The sequence below is a fragment of the Artemia franciscana genome, chromosome 15, assembly GCF_032884065.1.
Source record: "Artemia franciscana chromosome 15, ASM3288406v1, whole genome shotgun sequence".
NCBI classification, from domain to species: Eukaryota; Metazoa; Arthropoda; class Branchiopoda; order Anostraca; family Artemiidae; genus Artemia; species Artemia franciscana.
In genome coordinates this window covers 37177324-37197611 of record NC_088877.1, presented here as the reverse complement: position 1 = coordinate 37197611, position 20288 = coordinate 37177324, and the positions used below count along the sequence as shown (strand labels likewise).

General features: G+C 35.5%; 1 protein-coding gene across 2 annotated transcripts in view; it reads right to left on the bottom strand.

Moving 5' to 3' along the window:
• Positions 1–20288, bottom strand: part of LOC136036429 (serine/threonine-protein kinase sel-5-like) — a 164929-nt gene that overhangs the window by 7491 nt on the left and 137150 nt on the right. For both annotated transcript variants that reach the window (XM_065718661.1, XM_065718662.1), the window contains exon 14: positions 15606–15650. In XM_065718661.1, coding sequence (XP_065574733.1) covers positions 15606–15650 — 45 coding nt within the window. The remainder of the gene's footprint in view (positions 1–15605; positions 15651–20288) is intronic.

The window sequence follows — 20288 nt, the reverse complement described above, 5'->3', positions numbered from 1 at the left end:
ATCACGTTCAGCGTTTTTTAATCATAGCAGGGTAAATATTTTTCCCATTGATCACACTTATCATGGTGACAATTGCAGTACATGTATCCTCTAAGGCTGAATTGGGATCCAAACGGCCTATAGGAGGGGCTAACCAATCAAAGAGTACATCAGGATAGGGCTGTATTTGGATCCAAAGACCCTATACTACTAATATACCCTCTTTTTCTAGATACAAAAAAAAACACCTAGTATGATTATAAACATAATAAAAAGAGATTATTACGCATATGAGGGGTTCTAAAAATACTTTAGCATAAAGAGCGATGTATTTAGGGAAGATAAATACCTCGCTCTTTATGCTAAAGTATTTTTTAGTAATTTCAACTATTTATTATACGGCCTTTCTGATTCAGGGGTCATTCTTAAATAATTGGGACTGATTTAGGGTAAAGAGCGAGGTATTAACGAGGAGACAAACCCCTCATATACATAATAAAAAATAAGAATATAAAAGTTTGTTACGTAAGTTAATTCTTAAGTTACGTATATTTTTTACTAATAAAAACGTTCGTTAAAAATTAAAAGTTCTAGTTGCCTCTTTAAGTAACCGAAAAATTGGAGGTCAACTAGGCCTCCTTCCCCACCCCTAATTTCTCACAATCGTCTGATCAAAACTAAGAGAAAGCCATTTAGCCAAAATAAGAATTAATATGCAAATTTCATTTTAATAATTTATGTGCGTAGAAACAAAATCAAACATGCATTAATTCAAAAACCTTCAGAAATTAGATTAAAAAAAACTAGTTTTTTTAACTGAAAGTAAGACACGACATTAAAACTTAAAACGAACAGAAATTACTCCGTATATGAAATGGGTTGTCACCTCCGCAATGGTGCATGGTGGTTCAGCTACACGGTGGTTCAGTTGCACGGGAGTTTAGTTAAATGGGGTGAGCTGCATGGGTTTGAGTTGCACGAGTGCTCAGTTGCACGAGGGTTCAGCTACAAGGCGTTTCCGTTGCACGGTGGTTCAGCTGCAAGGTGGTTTAGTCGCACAGTGGTATAGTTGCAGGGTGGTTCAGTTGCAGTGGTTGAGTATCTTGGGATTCAGTTACACGGTGGTTCAGTTGCAATGGAACCGGACACAATGTACTTTTATTTTGGTCTTAGGCCAGGGCACTTCGTATCAAAAGAATTGTCGTAGAAACTTAGAAAAGGGCTCATTCGTTTGGATATTGGAACGGCTAGCGCCCTTTTTTACAGTCAAAAGTGATTGGAGAACAACTAACCCCCCTCCCACGCCCACCATTTCCCCAAACATATTCAGTCAAAATTTTGAGATGGCCATTTTGTTCGACCCAGTTAAAAAGCCCCAAAAATTATTTATTTGAAAACGACACCCCCCTCCACAGCACGCTGGGCAAGGATTGTAAATTATGCCCTTGGGGCATTTATGGTAAATATAGAAAATATGATCGTGGGGTCGTTTATATGATCGTTTTTTCTAAATATAGAAAAAACTTCGGAGGGGGCTCATTGGTAATCAAAAGTTTTAGCGCCTTTTTGAGATTCAGCGTGATCGGAGGGGGGTTAATCCCCTCTACACACACACACACACACATATATACATCTTGGATTTTCTCGAAATTCATTCGATAGAAATTTTGAGAGGGTCATTTGTTGTCCAAGAAACTTCAAAAAAGGCTCATTCGCTTGGAAACTGAAAGGGCTGGTGCCCTTTAAAAAGTCAAAAGTGATAGGAGGGCTAATCTACTCCCACCCCCACCATTTCGCCAAAAACACCCAATCAAAATTTAATAGTCATTTTGTTTACCGTAATTAAAATGTCCGGAAATTTTATCTTTGGAAATAACAAATCCCCCCACATCCCTAAGAGGGTTATAAAATTATGCCCTGGGGTCGTATAAGGTATAAATATAAAGGTAATCGTAAATACTCTGGAATGGGCTCATGGGCTCAAAATTTTGAGATAGCCATTTTTCCAACGTAGTTTAAAGCTCCGACAATTATGTCTTTGAGGATAACAACCCCGCTACAACCCTCAGGGCAAGGGTTGTAAGTAATGCCCTGTCAGCATATAAGGTATATATAGAAAGGGTGATCGTATAAACCTTGAAGTAGGCTCATTGGATTGGTAATCAGAACTTCTACTCCACTTTTTGAGATTCAGAGTGATCGAGGGTGGATATCCCCCAAACCTTATATTTTCCCAAAATGCATCTGATAGAAACTTTGAGATGACCATTTGTTATCTTAGAAGCTTTGAAAAGAGCTCATTCAGTTGGAAATTGAAAGGGCTAGTGCCCTTTTTGTTAGTCGAAAGTGATTGGAGGGCGAAAAACCCTTCCACGCCCACCTTTTCCCCAAACCCATCCAATCCAGATTTTTAGACTGACATTTGGTTCAACGTAATTAAAAAGTCAAAAAATTATGTCTCTGGGGATAACAACCTCCTCAGAGACCTCAGGGCAAGGGTTGTAAGTTATGTCCTGCGGGCATATAAGGTAGACATAGAGAGGATGATTGTACAAACTTCGGAGGGGGCTCATTGGATTGGAAATCAGATATTCTAGTGCCTTTTTTAAGATTCAAAATAATCAGAGGGTGGGTACCCCCTCCCCCACACACACACCTCGTATTTTCCCCAAGTACAAATCAAAGAAATTTTGAGATGACAACTTGATGTCGAAGAAACTTATAAAAAATCTCATTGATTGAAAATTGAAAGAGGCAGTGCCCGTTTTAATAGTCGAAAGTGATTGGAGGGCAACTAACCTCCACCCACATTCCCAAATCCAATAAAAATTTTGAGACAGCCATTTTGTTTAATGTTATTGAAAGGTCTAAAAAGTATGTTTTTTAGGATGAACTCCCCCTCCAAAGCCCACTGTGCAAGGGTTGTAAGTTATGTCCTGAGGCGCATAAGGTATCAAACAGTTCATGGTAACGAACTGCAGTAAGGAGCGACAAGGCTCAAAAGTAACCAAAACTCTAAAAAATGGAACTTCGATACCAATAACTACATCAAAAGAATCGCATTTCAATGCTGATTTTAAATATATAAGTTTCATCAAGTTTAATCTTATTCATCAAAAGTTAAGAGCCTGAGAAATTTTGCATTATTTTAGAAAATAGGGGGAAACAACCCCCTAGAAATCATAGAATCTTAACGAAAATCACACCATCAGATTCAGCGTATCAGAGAACCCTATTGTAGAAATTTCAAGCTCCTATCTACAAAAATGTGGAATTTTGTATTTTTTGCCAGAAGGCAGATCACGGATGCGTGTTTATTTGTTTTTTTTTTTTTTTTTTTTCCAGAGGTGATCGTATCGACCCAGTGGTCCGAGAATCTTGCGAGAGGGCTCATTCTAAAGGAAATGAAAAGTTCTAGCGCCCTTTTTAAGTGACAAAAAAATTGGAGGGCACCTAGGCCCCCTCCCACGCCAATTATTTTCCCAAAGTCACCGGATCAAAATTCTGAGATAGCCATTTTATTCAGCGTAGTCAAAAAACCTTATAACTATGTTCTTGCGGACGACTTACTCCCCAACAGTCCCTGTGGGAGCGGCCAAAAGTTACAAACTTTGACCAATGCTTACATACAGTAATGGTTATTTGGAAGAGAACAAACGTTTTCTGAGGGATTTTTAGGTTGAAGAGGGGGGGGGGAGGGTTGAAAAGAGGGGGATATGTTGGGGGAACTTTCCTTGGAGGAATTTATCATGGGGCAAGAAAAGTTTCATGAAGGGAGAACACGCTTTTCTAGCATTATTTAAAAAAAAAAAAAAATAAATATGAAGAAGTTTTTTCAACTGAAAGTAACGAGAAGCATTAAAACTTAAAACGAACAGAAATTATTACGTGTATGATGGGCTCACCTCCTCCTAATGCCTCGCTCTTTACGCTAAAGCATTTTTAGTAATTTCAACTATTTATTCTACGGCTTTTGTGATTCAGGGGTCATTCTTAAGAAATTGGGACAAGATTTAAGCTTTAGTGTAAACAGCGAGGTACTGACGAGGAGGTGAATCCCTTCATATACGTAATAAAAACATAAGCATACAGGAGTTCGTTACGTAAGCTAATTTGTAAGTTACGTATATCTTTTACTAATAAACATTCGTAAAAAATTAAAAGTTCTAGTTGCCTTTTTAAGTAACCAAAAAATCGGAGGGCAACTAGGCCTCCTCCCCGCTCCTTTTTTTCTCAAAATCACTCGATCGAAACTACGAGAAAGCAAATTAGCCAAAAAACAAATATGCAAATTTCGTTTTAATTATTCATCTGCGGAGAGCCAAAATCAAAACATGCATTGATTCAAAAACGTTCAGAAATTAAATAAAAAAACAAGTTTTTTTTAACGGGAAGTAAGATGCGACATTAAATCTTCAAACGAACAGAAATTACTTCGTGTATGAAAGGGCATCTTTCTCATCAATGTCCCGCTCTTTACGCTAAAGTTTTTTACTGTTTTAAAAAGTAGAATTAAGAGAAAGAGTAAAACTTTAGCGTAAAGAGCGGGGTGTTGATGAGGAAGCAGCCCTTTCATATACGAAGTAATTTCTGTTCGTTTGAAGTTTTAATGTCGCTCCTTACTTCCCGTTAAAAAAACTTGTTTTTTTATTTAATATATAGAAAGGGTGATCGTATAATCTTTGGAGAGGTCAAATTGGATTGGTGATTAAAATTTCTAGTGTTCTTTATGAGATTTAGAGTGATCAGAGGGTGTATACCTCTTTCTCTCACGCCTCGTATTTTTTCGAAATGCATCTGATTTTAGTTCGATTTTAGTTTTCGCCAAACACATCAAATAAAAATTGTTAAAATAGCCATTTTGTTCAACGAAAGGTCTGTTGAAAGTTTTTTGAAAGGTCTGGTTGAAAGGTTGAAAGTTTGTTTGAAAGTTTGTTGAAAACGTTTGTTGAAAGGTCTGGAAAGTATGTTCTTGAGGATAAAACATCCCCCCCTTCCACCACCGTCAGGGCAAGGGTTGTAAGTTATGCCCTGAGGCATATAAGGTATATATATATAGAAAGGGTGATCGTATAGCCTTTGGAGGGGGAAAATTGGATTGGTAATTAAAAAAACAGTACTCTTTTTAAGATTCAGTGATCGGAGGGTACATACCCTATCCTCCATCTCGTATTTTCTAGAAATGTACCTGATTTTAAATATGAGAGGGCCATTTATTGTCGCAGAAACTTCAAAAACAGCTCACCCAATTAAAAATTAAAAGGGCCGGTGCCCTTTTTATTAGTCGAGTGATTAGAGGGAAACTAGTCTCCGTCCCATGCCCACCATTTCACCAAATACATCCGATACAGATTTTGAGAAGGCCATTTTGTTCAACGTAACTGAAAGGTCTGGAAATCATGTATTTGAGGATGGCAGTCTTCCATGGCCCTCGGGGCAAGAATTGTAAGTAATTCCCTGGGGGCATATAAGGTATATATAGAAAGTGTGATCGTATAAAATTCGGAGAGGGCTCATTGGATTCGTTTTCAGTACTCTAGTGCCTTTTTTGAGACTCAGAGTGATCGCAGGGTGGAAACTCCACCCCCACGCCTCGTATTTTCCCGAAACCCAACTGATAGAAATTTAGAGACGAATATTTATTGTCGTAGAAACTTCAAAAACAGCTTATTCCCCGGAAATTGAAAGCGCCAGTGCCCTTTTTAACATTCGAAGGTGATTAGAGGGCAACTAACCCCCCTCTCTTGCCCCTATTTCCCCAAACACGTCCAATCAAAATTTGAAGATAGTGATTTTGTTCAACGTAATTGAAAGAACCGAAAATTATGTCTTTGAGGATCACATCTCCTCAAAAACTCTCAGGGGAAGGTAAGTTATGCCCTGGGGGTATATAAGGTATGCATAGAATGGGTGATCGTATAAACTTCGGAGGGAGGTCGTTGGATTGATAATAAGAAGTTTTACCACATTTTTAAAATTAAGAGTGATTGGAGGGTGGATAACCCCAAATCCTCTCCCCAAACCTCATATTTTTCCGTAATGCATCTGATACAAATTTTGAGATGGCCATTTATTGTGGTAGAGACTTCGAAAAAGGCTAATCCGATTGACATTCAAAGGGCTAGTGCCCTTCTTATTAGTCAAAGTTGAAGGGTGAAAGCCCCCCACCTCCCACATCCATCAATTCCCAAAAAAATCTAATTAAAATTTTGCGACAGCCATTTTGGTCAGTGTAGTTGAAAGGTCTGGAAATTATGTCTTTGATAATTTCCATACCTTCTCAAGACCTGAACATTACTTGCACTTTACTGGAAAAAAATGACAGTGGATTGTCAGTTTAGTCAACATATACTGATATATATTCCTCAAACTTTTAATATTTTTTAATTATTTAAAGTTAATAAATTTAAAACATTTTAAACAGATTTTGTTCATTTAAGTCGTACAATAAATAACCGTCTCAAACTCGATCAAGCAAAAATTAATATAAGTTGGGCTGACAACACCCATGCCTTCTCAAGATTAATTAAAAAATTGTTGTTTTTTTTTCAACTGAAAGCAAGGAGCGACAGTAAAACTTAAAACGAACAGAAATTATTCCGTATATGAAAGGTACTGTTCCCTCCTTAACATCCCGCTCTTCACGCTTAAGTTTGACTCTTTGTCACAGTTCAACTTTTTAAAAGAATACAAAACTTTAGCGTAAAGAGCGGGACGTTGAGGAGGGGACAGTCCCTTTCATATACGTAATAATTTCTGTTCGTTTTAAGTTTCAATTTCGCTCCTTACTTTCAGTTGAAAAAACTTGTTTTTTTATTTAATTTCCGAATGTTTTTGAATTAATGTATGTTTTGATTTTGACTCAACCCATGTGAAAAAATTAAAACGAAATTTGCATATTATTATAATTTTTTTTGCTAAATGGCTTTCTCATAATTTTGATCGGAAGATATTGATTAAAAAAAGGGGGGAGGCCTAGTTGCCCTCCAATTTTTGGTTACTTAAAAATACAACTAGAACTTTTTATTTTTTTTTACAAACGTTTTTATTAGTAATAAGTATACGTAACTTACAAATTGACTTACATAACAAACTACTATATGTGTATACTCTTATTGCGTACATATGGAGGTTCGCGCCATCGCCAATACCTCGCTCTTTACACTAAAGCTTGAATTTTGTCCCAATTCTTTAAGAATGACCCTTCAATCAAAAAGGCCGTAGAATAAATAATTGAAATTACTAAAAGTACTTTAGTGTAAAGAGCAAGGTATGGAAGAGAAGATGAACGCCCTTATATACGTTATAAAATCTGTTCGTTTTAAGTTTTAATGCTACTCCTTACTTCCCCGGAAAAAACTTTTTTATTTATTTTCTCAATATTTTTTTTAATGATGCTAGAAAATCCCGCGCCCCCTTCATGTAAATTCTCTTCCCTCATGATAAATTCTTCCATGGAAAGATTCTCCAACGTAACCCCCTCCAACCGATCTCTCATCCCCCCCCAATACAAAAAAGCCCCTTGAAAATGTTTGTAGTACTTCCCAATAACCATTACTATACGTAAACAATGGTCAAAATTTGTAACTTGCAGCCTCTCCCCCAGGAACTGTGGGGGGTTGAATCCTCCCTAAAGACATAGTTATTAGGTTTTTCGACTATGGTGAGCAAAATGGCTACCTCAAAATTTTGATCCGGTGACTTTGTGATTAAAATGAGCGTGGGAGGGGACCTAGGGGCCCTCCAATTTTTTGTCACTTAAGAAGGGCAAAAGAACTTTTAATATTCGTTAGAAGAAGCCCTCTCACGACATTCTGGGACCAAAGGGGCGGTATAATCACCCCTGAAAAAATATCAATAACATAAAAACGCATCCGCGATCTGTCTTCTGGCAAAAATTACAAAATTCCACATTTTTGTATGTAAGAGCTTGAAACTTCTGCAGTGGTGTTTTCTGATACGCTGAATCTGATGGTTTGATTGTCGTTAAGATTATTTGACTTCTAAGGGGTGTTTCCCCCTATTTTCTAAAACAAGGCAAATTTTCTCAGGCTCATTACTTATGATGAGTAAGACTAAACTTGATAAAACTTATATGTTTAATATCAGCATGAAAATACGGTTCTTTTGATGTAACTATTGATTTAAAGATTCTTTTGACGTAAATATTTTGAGTTTCGGTTACTATTGAGCCGGGTCGCTCCTTACTACCGTTCGTTATCAGGAACTGTTTGACCAGAACATAATTTGCACTTAACTGAAAACAGAAGACATTTAAAATGTTTTCACTATGTTTTTACTTGTTTGAATGTTTTTACTAGACATATGATGGGAAAAGTCCTCCCCCTTGCACTCCAGTTACAGCGCAAGTGTCTGGTGCCGTTTTTGAGGGTGAAAAGTTATTGGAGGGCAAGCAGCCCTTCTCTCAAGCCCATTCATTTTCCAAACGCATCCAGTCAAATTTTGAGGCAACCATTTTGTTCACCATAGTAGAACGATCCAGCAACTATGTCTTTAGGGATATTAGGCATGTCACCCCCCCAAAATGGAATTACCCATTATGCTTTAAACTGAATGTGCCTTAAAAATAAATCAAAAGGCATTGTGTTAAGTGGTTGCCAAGAAGACACCTCAGCAATATATCGAGAACGACAGGGGTATTGAGTTGAAAATTTTGAGGATACTACTATTACTACTTCTGCTCTTACAATCTAAATAAATCAAAAGAGCATAAATGTATCGAGGTCGTCAAAGAACAAAAGAAAGAATCTTTTGGGAATTATGTTCAGTTATATTTCTCAGGTCAACATCAGAAGCTATAAATAACATAAAAAATACTGTCTGTGTCAGGATAGAAAATCGTTGAAACAGTTTCTCCAACATACAAATAGCAACCCATACTATGGAAAACTGAAGATTATAATTATTTTTTTTGAAAAAAAATAATTTTTTAAATTAATTTAAAAATTTTTGTTCTGAGTATATAGAAAAAGTAGGGTAACAGTTGTATACAATCAAATTTCTTTACCCAATAGTACTGTATTATTGCAAATATCGGCTGTATGGGAGCATAGGCCAAAGCATTGCCGTGTATTATCAACAAAATTCTAAAAAAGGGTAACATTGCTTAAATAAAGGAATGAAAACAAACAAATAAAAACAAAACGAAAATATTGAAAAAAACATTTCAGGAAGCAGGAATGGTTATATTGTCTTTTTCAAACAGACTTGAAACATTTCTTTCTTTTTTGAGTACCCGAATGACTGACCGTATTTCGAACAGTAGGCTATACGAAAAGTGGATATCAGGTTTTTCTCGGTTGGAGGGGGCAAGAAGGAAGTCCTAAGGAAAAATTTAAGGGAACTGCGAACTTCTTGGGAGGTATAAAGAGGGAGTCTTTGAATGGATTGGGATACAGGAGGAGCTTGCGCAACCATGTTGGCCCCAGGTAGCTTGGTACTGTGGCGAGTTATTAGTAGCAGTAGTAGTAGATCCTAAAAGAGATCCTATCTAGGCTGATCACTAACACGTAGTAAATAACTAATAATATAAAATAATTTTATTTATTCTTGGAAATAGAAAGATCAGTCAGGAGTCAGTCAGGACAACAAAGGTCCGTCATTATTTTAGGTATTTGGAAGTTCTAAGTTGTAGTTATAGATAGATAAGAGGAAACGCTGCTTTGACGAGTCCGGTGCCCTGAAATCAAATGTGAAAATAACGAAAAATGAAAAAAAATTTGTGAGAAGGAATGGTTTTTCTGTCTTTTCTCGGTTTTATTCGCTTAAAAAGATTAGATTCATTTCCTGGTTTGTACAGATTGACTGTACTACGATCTTCACAGTTATTTGAAGGGGCATATGTTTTTATGTCTTCTCTATTGCACAAATAAGCTTGTTCATTATGTACAATAGACGCCGTTGACGCTATGAAAGAAAAGAAGACCAAGATATTATCTTGGTCCGAGAATACTAAATATTATTTTGATTCATCAGAATAATACCGGTAAATAAATCAAATTCGCAATCTTTTCCTTTTGCCACCGGAGATCACCTCCTCTTTTGTGCCACTTTCCTGCTGCGTTACTCGTCCTTTGTGCCACTCACCACGACCGCCTGTGCCAAGAGTTTCGTCGTGCGAGTTTTATGCTTTCACATCCAATTCTAGCGTTGAATAAATTGCAGAATCTAAAGTCATTTTACATTGTTACGTTATTTGGTTACTGGGAAATTTCAAGTTGATTGTTCAAGACATAGCGTTTTGTTTATTCTTTCTATCTATGTTCCGGACGTCAAGTTTTGTACATATCTCTCGTTCAAAACGTAAATGAATGCAAATTTCACGTAACTTTGTTGTTAATAGTGTTTCATGTTACATCCGTAGGTTGAATTATGTGCGCAACATTCGTACAAAACGTAACTAAGTCTATATGTCACGTAAAGTGCATAGGTAATAGAGTTTCACCTTTTAATTATATCTCGAACGTCCAATTTCGTTTGTAATTTTTGTATAAAACGTAGTTGAATGTAAATTTCCTATATATGTATAAATATATATACAATATAAATATATAAATAAATAAATATATATAAATAATTTACATATCTATAAATTTCCTATATAAACTATATATGTGATAGCGTTTCATCTATCATTTACATTTCAAGCATCAAATTTTGCAGGACATTACACTTGCAGGACATTACTACTTAGTCATTTCTTGTCCAAAAATTTAAAAACAAAAGTTTTCAACTCGAACTTTAGGTTCACAAATTACAATGGATTTCAGAAGAACAATTTTAATAGTAGTAATTTTCAAAGTAAATTTGAAAAAGCGATTGAAAAGGTTTTAGCATACATTTTTTCTAACTTAATCTTCAATGGTTACTTATAAACAGAGCCGTTCAGGGTGGGGGGTGTCAAACGGGTTTGCTGCTCCGGGTACCACATCTAAAGGGGCTCAGTTGGGGGATTGCCCACTTTGGTCAAATTCTTCACTTTGATTCGACTTTTTTGCTTATATGAGCTGGGAAGGGCACGCTGTATTTAATTTGTCCTCGGACACCACCAGCCCTAGGAACGGCTCTGCTTGTAAACGCCGAGTTTGTGACAGATTTCAATTTTAAGTAGTATCCTTTACAGTATAGCAGCTACAGTAATTCGAAAGGGGATTTGCTACAAAATGAAATTTTACGAAAGAGCCAAAAAACTGAGTATTGTGAAAAAAATATACAAAAGTGAGTAGAATGGACCAATTCATCAAGCATATCTTGTTAAATTTTACAAAAGAGCCAAAAAAACTGAGTATTGTGAAAAAATGTAAAAAAAAGTAGAATGGACCAATTCATCAAGCATATCTCGTTTAATAGGACTGGCAATAAACATCATTTTAAAGGGTGAAGGATATTAAAGCAAAGTATACCCAAAACCTTGAGTATATTAATGCCTGAGAACCTCGATTTTTTTCTCGATTTTTCATAATTGTAAATTTTTTAGGGCAATGTCAAATTTTGGTCATTTCGCTACGTTGAACTATGACAACAAATAAGCAAAAGTATTTAGTTAAATTTGACAACGCTTTTTGTTCGTAAAAATTCAAACATTAACAATGCATTGATTCTCAAAAACAACTACACATTCGAAGAAAGTCAAACCTTCTTCAGCTGTTTGGCGCTACAGATCTAGTTTATTTTTCTCATTTTTCAACCACTTTTCTTTCCTCTAAATTTGGCACCAGTTGCTAACATAAACGGCATTACTGTAGATGGCGATAGCTTCCAATTTTAAGCAGAATCCTTTTTAGTACTACACCGCAGCTACGGCAATTCAAAAAGGGGTATTTTACAAAAGAAGAATTTTAAAGATGGCACAAAAACAATAGAATTTTAATAGAAGATCTAGGTGGCACAACATGAATCAAGCAATTGTGCATGTTCGTGCAAGCGTGCAGGTACTATTGCCTATGCATAAACACTACATTTTATCTGGAACAAAATTTATTTTCCAACTAAGTCACAAAAAGAAAAACAGTTACTATAAGCTGACCAACCTTTTAATACATTAAAATTAAAAATCTAGGCATCGTGCCAAATATTCCAGATAGCACATAGTATTCTTAAGGTGCTTCCACATTACGCCGTAGAGCCTTTCACACAAGCATAATTTAGACTTTTACTAGATAAAATCTTATAGAGAAAATATCTTATGTACATGGTCTTGATTGTCATTCACCTTGCCAGCAGCAGGGTCGGCTTCGCCCGGAGATCCAATCATAGCCGGCTATCCAAAAATGATCAAAAAAAAAAAAAAAAAAATGCTGCTGGCAGGATGAATAATGTCAATCATGACGAAGCTTAATACTTAGTCCCCACACGTTAAGACCCTTGAAAAGACGTAATTCAAACTTAACATTTAATTTGAAGAGTTACTATTTGATGAAATACCTAAGAAAATGACCTCTTTATATTATGAATAAATTCTGAAAGCGGTTCAGCAGCAATTTAATAAATAAATAATATATATATATATATATATATATATATATATATATATATATATATATATATATATATATATATATATATATATATATATATATATATATATATATATATATATATATATATATGAAATGCGGATGTTTATTTTTTCATAAACATTTTTCAGTTATATTTATTTTTTTTTTTAGTATAGAGATATTAAATGTAATTTATTAACAGCTTTTACTGGTTCAATTTTTTTTTTACATGCATAAATTAAAACATAGGTCCAAGAGAGAGCATTAAAAGAGAGCAGTATTAATAAGAGGCATCATGGGCAATCAAAAATAACGCCGGGTATAAAAGTATTGTCTTCATTAAAGTCCATTTGAGTTTTTTTTATACTTTTTCTTGGTAAAAAAAAAAGAAGACTATAAATTTCTGAAATTTCAAACCAGCTGAAAAATTATCTAAATTCTGTAAATTGAGTTCAAACATAACATCGTTAGCAAAGCGAAAAAGCGTTAATGACAATAAGGCTACACTCTCAACCGAGTTTAAATAAAGAAATTGGTTGACAACATCGTAGCTGGCAAAAGAGTTGAACCCCAGACACCCTGCCGACTAGCCGGAGCTTCCAGCCCCGGACCAGAAGACACGTCACGTGATCTTTTCATAGATTGGTGTTTTAGATTTTAAGAAATCAAATTAATATATAATTAATAAATATCAATAATAAAAACAATTATAACCCCTTTATTTATTTGAGTGATAAATCAAACTTGAATTAATAAATTAAATAGCCTTAAAAAAAAAAAACAATCTAAACTCTGAGTTTCATATATATTCTTGGCTCAGTTATGTTAGTCAAATGTGCAGTGCTGGTCGCCAGTTTCGCCAAAAATTGGCTGGCACCCAATTTCGCTAAAGAATAAATATTCTTCAAATATTTATTTTTTTGCTGGTAAAAAAAATCCTGTGTTCCATTGTTAACTAATACTTCTGTTGTTACTGTATCCTTAATGTTTGTGAGCCCAGCTTTTCTTTGGCTATCACCCTGTCTGAAGGCAAGTGTAATATAATAGGCTATTCCTTATCTTATAGAGCAGTATCATCTATAGTATGGGCAAACAACTAATATAGCTTAACTAAAACAAACTAAATAACTACTCACCAACGAAACAACTAATAACAAGTAATAAATAATTAACAACTAATACCAAAATCTATTTAAGTGATTCCCCAGTTAATTCAAGAATCAAAATATGTGCCACTTTCGTTGCGTCTGTTTCATTCAAAACAAGTTGTCTATTTTTATCTTGACTAGTAAAATGCCCAATCCTGCCTTTTTGACTATTACAAGGGAATGCTTATTACTAGTTTGGTTATTACGAATTTATTCCATAAGAGTGCAACAATAAAAGATTTGCAACTTTTAAAGGAGACGTCTCTTTCTTCATGAAGCTGAATGTCTGTATCTGCAGAATTAACGTCCCTAGCTAAATAAAACAGCTGTGATTTACTGCGCAGTACCAAAGACTGCTTATAAGAGTCTTTCTGCTAAACATTTGCTATTGCCTCCCCTCCATGCCCCTCCCACTTCAAATATATTTGCAAAAAGGTAGGCAGGGTTGCAACTTGGATTAAAAACAACCAGAAACCACCATAAGCCAGAATTATGCAAGAATTTTCCGATTATCTGCTAAAAATTTATTACGAGGGCGAAAATAAAAGATTTAAAGCTTAAAAAAACTAACTCTTTCTTCAGAAATTTTAAAATCAACATGTGAAAAATAAAACTGCATAGCTGAATAAAATGGCTCCAATTTGCTATATAATATAGAAGAATACCAGGGATAGTCGTTCCACTAAATATTTGACAACAACCTCCCCTCTACCCCCCTCCAAATTCAAACTTTCCAATAGAAAGGTAGGCATAATTGCCCTAAGAATCATAAATTAGAACCAGAAACGACCATAAAACATAAACCAGAATCATGCAAGGATTTTCACCTTGCTCAGGAAATCACCCCTGAAAGTTTCACGCCAATAAGACAGTTAAGAGCATACATGCTGTCAAATTCCACCATAAAACATACGTGTAAGCAAAGTGTAATGCGCACCATCTAGGGGCCCTTGTCACTTGTGCTGCGTCTGTTTTATCATCCCTGGAGGCACCTATAGGGCATCCAATCGACGTTTCAATTCCTGGGTCTTTTTTACAGGGACAAATAGCACGCTTGTCGCCCAACCTTGCTGCGGCGGGTGTCAAACCCCGGGCCCCGCATTGCCAACCAGAGCATCATCCACCGTGCTACACCAAGGTTTCATTTTTTTTACTCCACTTATTTCAGATCATTTAAAGACTTTTTCCGTCTTCTATAGTTTAAAACTTTAATTGATTTTACCTCCTCATCTCTAATCAACTCATAGTCATTAAATACTTGCTGTTGTAATTCTTCTTCTCCCTAACAAGACCTGTGTATCCTACTTTTTCATTTTTTTTCATATTCATCTTAGTATTTAACCAATCCCCGGGCACAGACTAGAAAATGCTACTGGTCAGAAAAGAGAGGGAGTCCTGGTTTCTTTTAATAACTTTATATCTCCCGATAATGGAGAGGAAGGCTTGGTCTCTTCTCATAATCTTATACATGGAATTAGACAAAGCAATTTTTCTCTCTGCTATATGTTCATAAATAACCTAAGTTGTAGAATATTTTTTTATTTCTATATCTGCTAATAATGGAGAGAATGTGTTGTCTCTTCATCTTGTATATGCATTACGACAAGCAAAATCTGATCTCTGCTAAAACACACTTCATGCATAAACACTCAAAGGTATGAATTCCTTGTGATACTTATTAGTCCAGCTAAGAGAGAGCTTAATGAAATATCTCATGGGGAATCTTTCTACCTTATTTTGTGAAGCGTAAGCAGCAACTTTCGTTTTGGACACAGTAGGCCTAATAGCGTAATCTTGAACTATGGTATACTACCTATACCCATGATGACTAGAACCCAATACCTTTTACATAAGGCACCATTAAAACTAAATTAAGCAATTAAAGCAAAGTAAGAAACCAGTGGCAAATCACCCTTCACCAGAGTCAGGAATTAAAGCTAATGGAAATGCAGACGTGTACCTTCAACTGTATTTCCTCGATTGCTGAAGGGAATGCCGGAAGTAACTGAAAAAAAGAAAAGAATTTGCCACAATATACATCGGAGGAGAGGGAGAAGAGAAAAAGAGAGTGAGAAGAAGATCTTTTAAAATTTGAAATTTCGTATTTTTCATGAAAAAGATTGTCAGAAATGAGTGTTAATTTATTGTCTTTCCTGTTGTTTTTGTTCCTCGTGGCCTAACATCAAATAGTAAATGTAAAAAGAGATTATTCAAGCAGAAAATAAAGTTCTAGTGTCTTTTTTTTTAAGCAGCAACAAAAGAGGTTACGCTGCGATAATGGCACTTTTCGGCCGTTTTGTGCCACAAAACAATAATCCTGGGCCAAAATTATACGGTATACAGTAAAAAGTTGCAACTGAAAGATGGGAAATCAGTTTAAAATTGTCAAACAGCTCTGCATAAAACCTCTCAGTCTCAGAACATTTACTGCCCTATGGTGGTGTGTCTATCCCAAAGATTTCCGTTATCGATACTAGATGAAGAGCTATTATAAACGACAGTCTTTAAGCTTTATTCAAACTAGTTAATCGAATTGAGACTCCAATTGTTTACTGCATGGCGACATAGGAACCATTGAGGAGGAGTCAGATTAAACATCAAAAACGTCCAAATTTCTGAACTGTCTTTGAGTCTTCAAATCAAACAGTTCGCGGTAGCGAACTGTAGTAAGGAGCGACCCAGCTCAATAGTAAACAAAACTAAAAAAAACGGAATTTTAATACTAATACATACATCAAAAGAATCTGATTTTTATGCTGATTCTAAATATATAAGTTTCATCAAATTTAGTCTTACCCATAAAAGTTACGAGTCTGAGAAAATTTGCCCTGTTTTGCAAAATAGGAGGAAACATCCCCTGAAAGTCATAGAATCTTAACGAAAATGAGGTAAATCACACCATCGCATTCAGCGTATCAGAGAACCCTACTGTAGAAGTTTCAAGCTCTTATATACAAAACTGTGGAACTTCGTATTTTTTGCCAGAAGACCGATCACGGGTCCGTGATTAATTGTTGTTTTTTTCCCAGGGGTGATCGTACCGACCCAGTGGTCCTAGACTGTCGCGAGAGGGCTCATTATAACGGAATTAAAAATATCTTGTTAGAATGACCCCTGAATCACAAAGGCCATAGAATAAATAGTTGAAATTACTAAAAATGCTTTAGTGTAAAGAGCAAGGTATTGTGGAGGAGACGAATCCCCTTATATACGTAATATTTTATGTTCGTTTAAAGTTTTAATGCTGCTCATTACTTCCAGTGAAAAAAATTATTTATTTTCTCATTGTTTTTTTTTTAATAATTCTAGAAAATCCTGCTAGAAACTTCATGGAAATTCTCTTCTCTCATGATAAATTCCTCCATGGAAAGATCCTCCCACGTAATCCCCTCCCCCAACTCACCCCCACCCGAACGCGAAAAAGTCCCCTGAAAATGTCTGTACACTTCCTAATAACCATTACTATATGTAAATAATTGTCAAAGTTTGTAACCTACAGCCCCTCCCTCGAGGACTGTGGGGGATTAAGTAGTCTCCAAAGAAATAGCTGTCAAGTTTTCGACTACGCTAAACAGAATGGCCATCTCAAATTTTGATCCGGTGACTTTCAGAAAAATGAGTGCGGAAAAATGAGCCCTCTCGTTACATTCTAGGACCAATGGGTGGATACGATCACCCCAGGAAAAAAGACAAACAAACAAATGAACATGCATCCGTGATGTGTCTTCTGGCAAAAAGTATAAAATTTCACATTTTCATAGATAGGAGCTTGAAACTTCTACGTAGGGTTCTCCGATATGCTGAATCTGATGGTGTGATTTTCGTTAAGATTCTATTACTTTTAGTGGGTGTTTCTCCCTATTTTCTAAAACAATGCAACTTTTCTCAGGCTCGTAACTTTTCTTGGGTAAGACTAAACTTGATGAAACTTATATATTTAAAATCGGCATTCAAATGCAATTTTTTTTATGTTACTATTAGTATCAAAATTTCGTTTTTTTAGTTTCGGTTACTATTGAGCAGGGTCGCTCCTTACTATAGTTCGTTACCACGAACTGTTTGATAAAATTGGCACTTTACTTTAATGTAAAAAAGTTTCCTTTTTTAGCAGTGCGTCCATGTGTTACCCAAAAGTTCAACGTTTACGTTGAACGCAAAAGTTCAACCAGGAGCAAAATTGGGTAATCGCCACAATTTAATTGCCAATTTTGACAAAAGTTCAACCAGGAGCAAAATTGGGTAATCGCCACAATTTAATTGCCAATTTTGACAAAAGTTCAATCAGGAGCAAAATTGGGTAATCGCCACAATTTAATTGCCGATTTTGACGATTTTAGTTGTCAAAATCGACGGACCCACAGCGACGGAGGACCCAATTAGTATTTAAAACTGATTTGACTTTAAGCTGATTATAGCTGTCCATTTCAACAAAATTACTAACATAATAAGGAACACAAAATCCATTTTTCTTTCTGAAAGCAGGTGAGTAAAACATCGTCCTGGTCCATTTCCATCGACGCTCTTTCAACTTTAAATATTTCGCGAATAAACGTCTAGCGACTTGGACATCCTTTTTGGACAAAAAAGCTACTGAAACTGCTCATTGTTGCAATAGACTAATCTTACTAATCGAACAATAATTACATTATATGTATACTTATCTATAGTTATTTTCTTGAAAACGGCACTTTTCCACTAAAAATTGAGCTACCATTTCTCGGTGTGAAAAAACGATTTGGATTGGCCGTGATTTTGATTAAAATTTGTTTAAAATCTAGATTTTTTTGAAAAGCCCTTTTCATATGAGTAAAGCCATATATAATTTGAAAATATAATTTCAAAATTAATCTTTTTTTATCTAATCATTTTATTTATTATTTAATTGATAATCCATTTCCAAATTGTTTTTAATTTATCATTTAGATTTTTAATTATTATTAATTATTTTGATTTAATTAACTATTTTTATTTCTTAATTTATTTTTATTTTATTAATTAATTATTAATTATTAAGGTATATAAATTTTGCTGAAGATGAGTGTCTGTGCTAAATATTTTAAAAGGCCCGTTACAATTTAATTTAATTGTCGATAGTATAGAATAATTTGTAGGTATAAATATGCAAACAGGTTTTCCAAATAAAAAAATTGAAGTTATTCTGAGACAGAATTAAAAAAAAAAACTTTCTTATCACCGAGCGGAGCCTGGTCCCCTAGGACTATTGTTTATCGCAGCAGTTTTTTCTATGCCAAACAAAGGTTACAATAACCAAATCTTTCATCGAATACAAGCTAATTGCATTGAATCTAAACTCATAATATCTGTTCATTGTAAGAATTAAAGTCGCTTTTCACTTTAATTTGAAAAAGTTTTCTTTTTTAATGGCAGCATAAATCCAAGTTCTGCGATAAATTCAATGTTTTATCGAATATAAGCTTTCCAAGTTTACCAAAATAAATAGTTTACTACCGCTACAAGGAAAATGTCATGATACTTTCGAAACACCTTTTATAATAATTCTTTAACCGTTCTTTTATTGCATTGATCTGAAAAGCTTGTGTTATTCTTTATTTATGCAGCAGATTGTCTTAATAGATAGATAGATGTATTATTTATCACTACATATAGACCATTAAAGATTGTATGTAATATATAAATTATATATGAGGTGGGAGGCACTTGTACCGAATCCTAGCCCGTTATGGGGTACCACCTCCATGTTGAAGACGGAGCAATTAAGCGTTTAAGCAGGTGGCCCCGTTCCCCGCCTAATGATGAATGGAAATAGATGTATAGGTTTTGTCGGGGTAACCACCAGGTAAAGTTTCTTTTACCTTGTTATAATTGAGAATAATATAAAACCTCGGACCAAACAGTCCTACTGTAGACAACCTGTAGCAAGTCCACCGACCATCCAAACGGACCTGTTTACGGCAGCCCATTGCAATATATGTGGTCTGACATCAGTTTTAACTGTTCCTAAATTTAGTGAATTCAGTCAAACCATCTATATTGTGCATCACTGAAACATACCTCAGCCGTGAAATACAGAGCAGTGAGGTCGCCATACAGGGATACACACTCCTCAGGCGAGATCGTGAACGTAGTAAGGACGCTAAATACAGAGGAGGTGTTGCTGTTTATCAGAGCCATATACCATATTCATGCCTATATATACCAGTGTCAGTGGGCGAAAAAACTCTGTGGGTTAGAGTGACCCTCCAAATAAATCCATGATTCTTGGTACCATGTATAACCCTCCGGCCTGTCAGATTACCAGCTACTTTGAAGCATCCCTCTAATGCATTCGGGGCAAGTGCTCCAAGTCTGCCATTATCCTCCATGGAGACTTCAACGTCAATTATAGCATGTGGCTTTGGAGCAAAGATACTGATAAGGAGAGATCAGAGTTTTACGATCTATCTGTCTCATACGGGCTGGAACAACTTGTCGGTTTCGGCACGTATCACCAACCAAACGGATCATCTTGTTTTGATCATTTCCTCACAGATCACCCTAACTATTTTAAGGTAGAGCCTCATGCTGTCACAAGTGACCGCGTTGCCGTCATTGCACGGCAACGTGCAATGTAATTAAGATGTAATTAAGACGGTTTGAGAAACGATTTTGTTCTCAGTAGTGG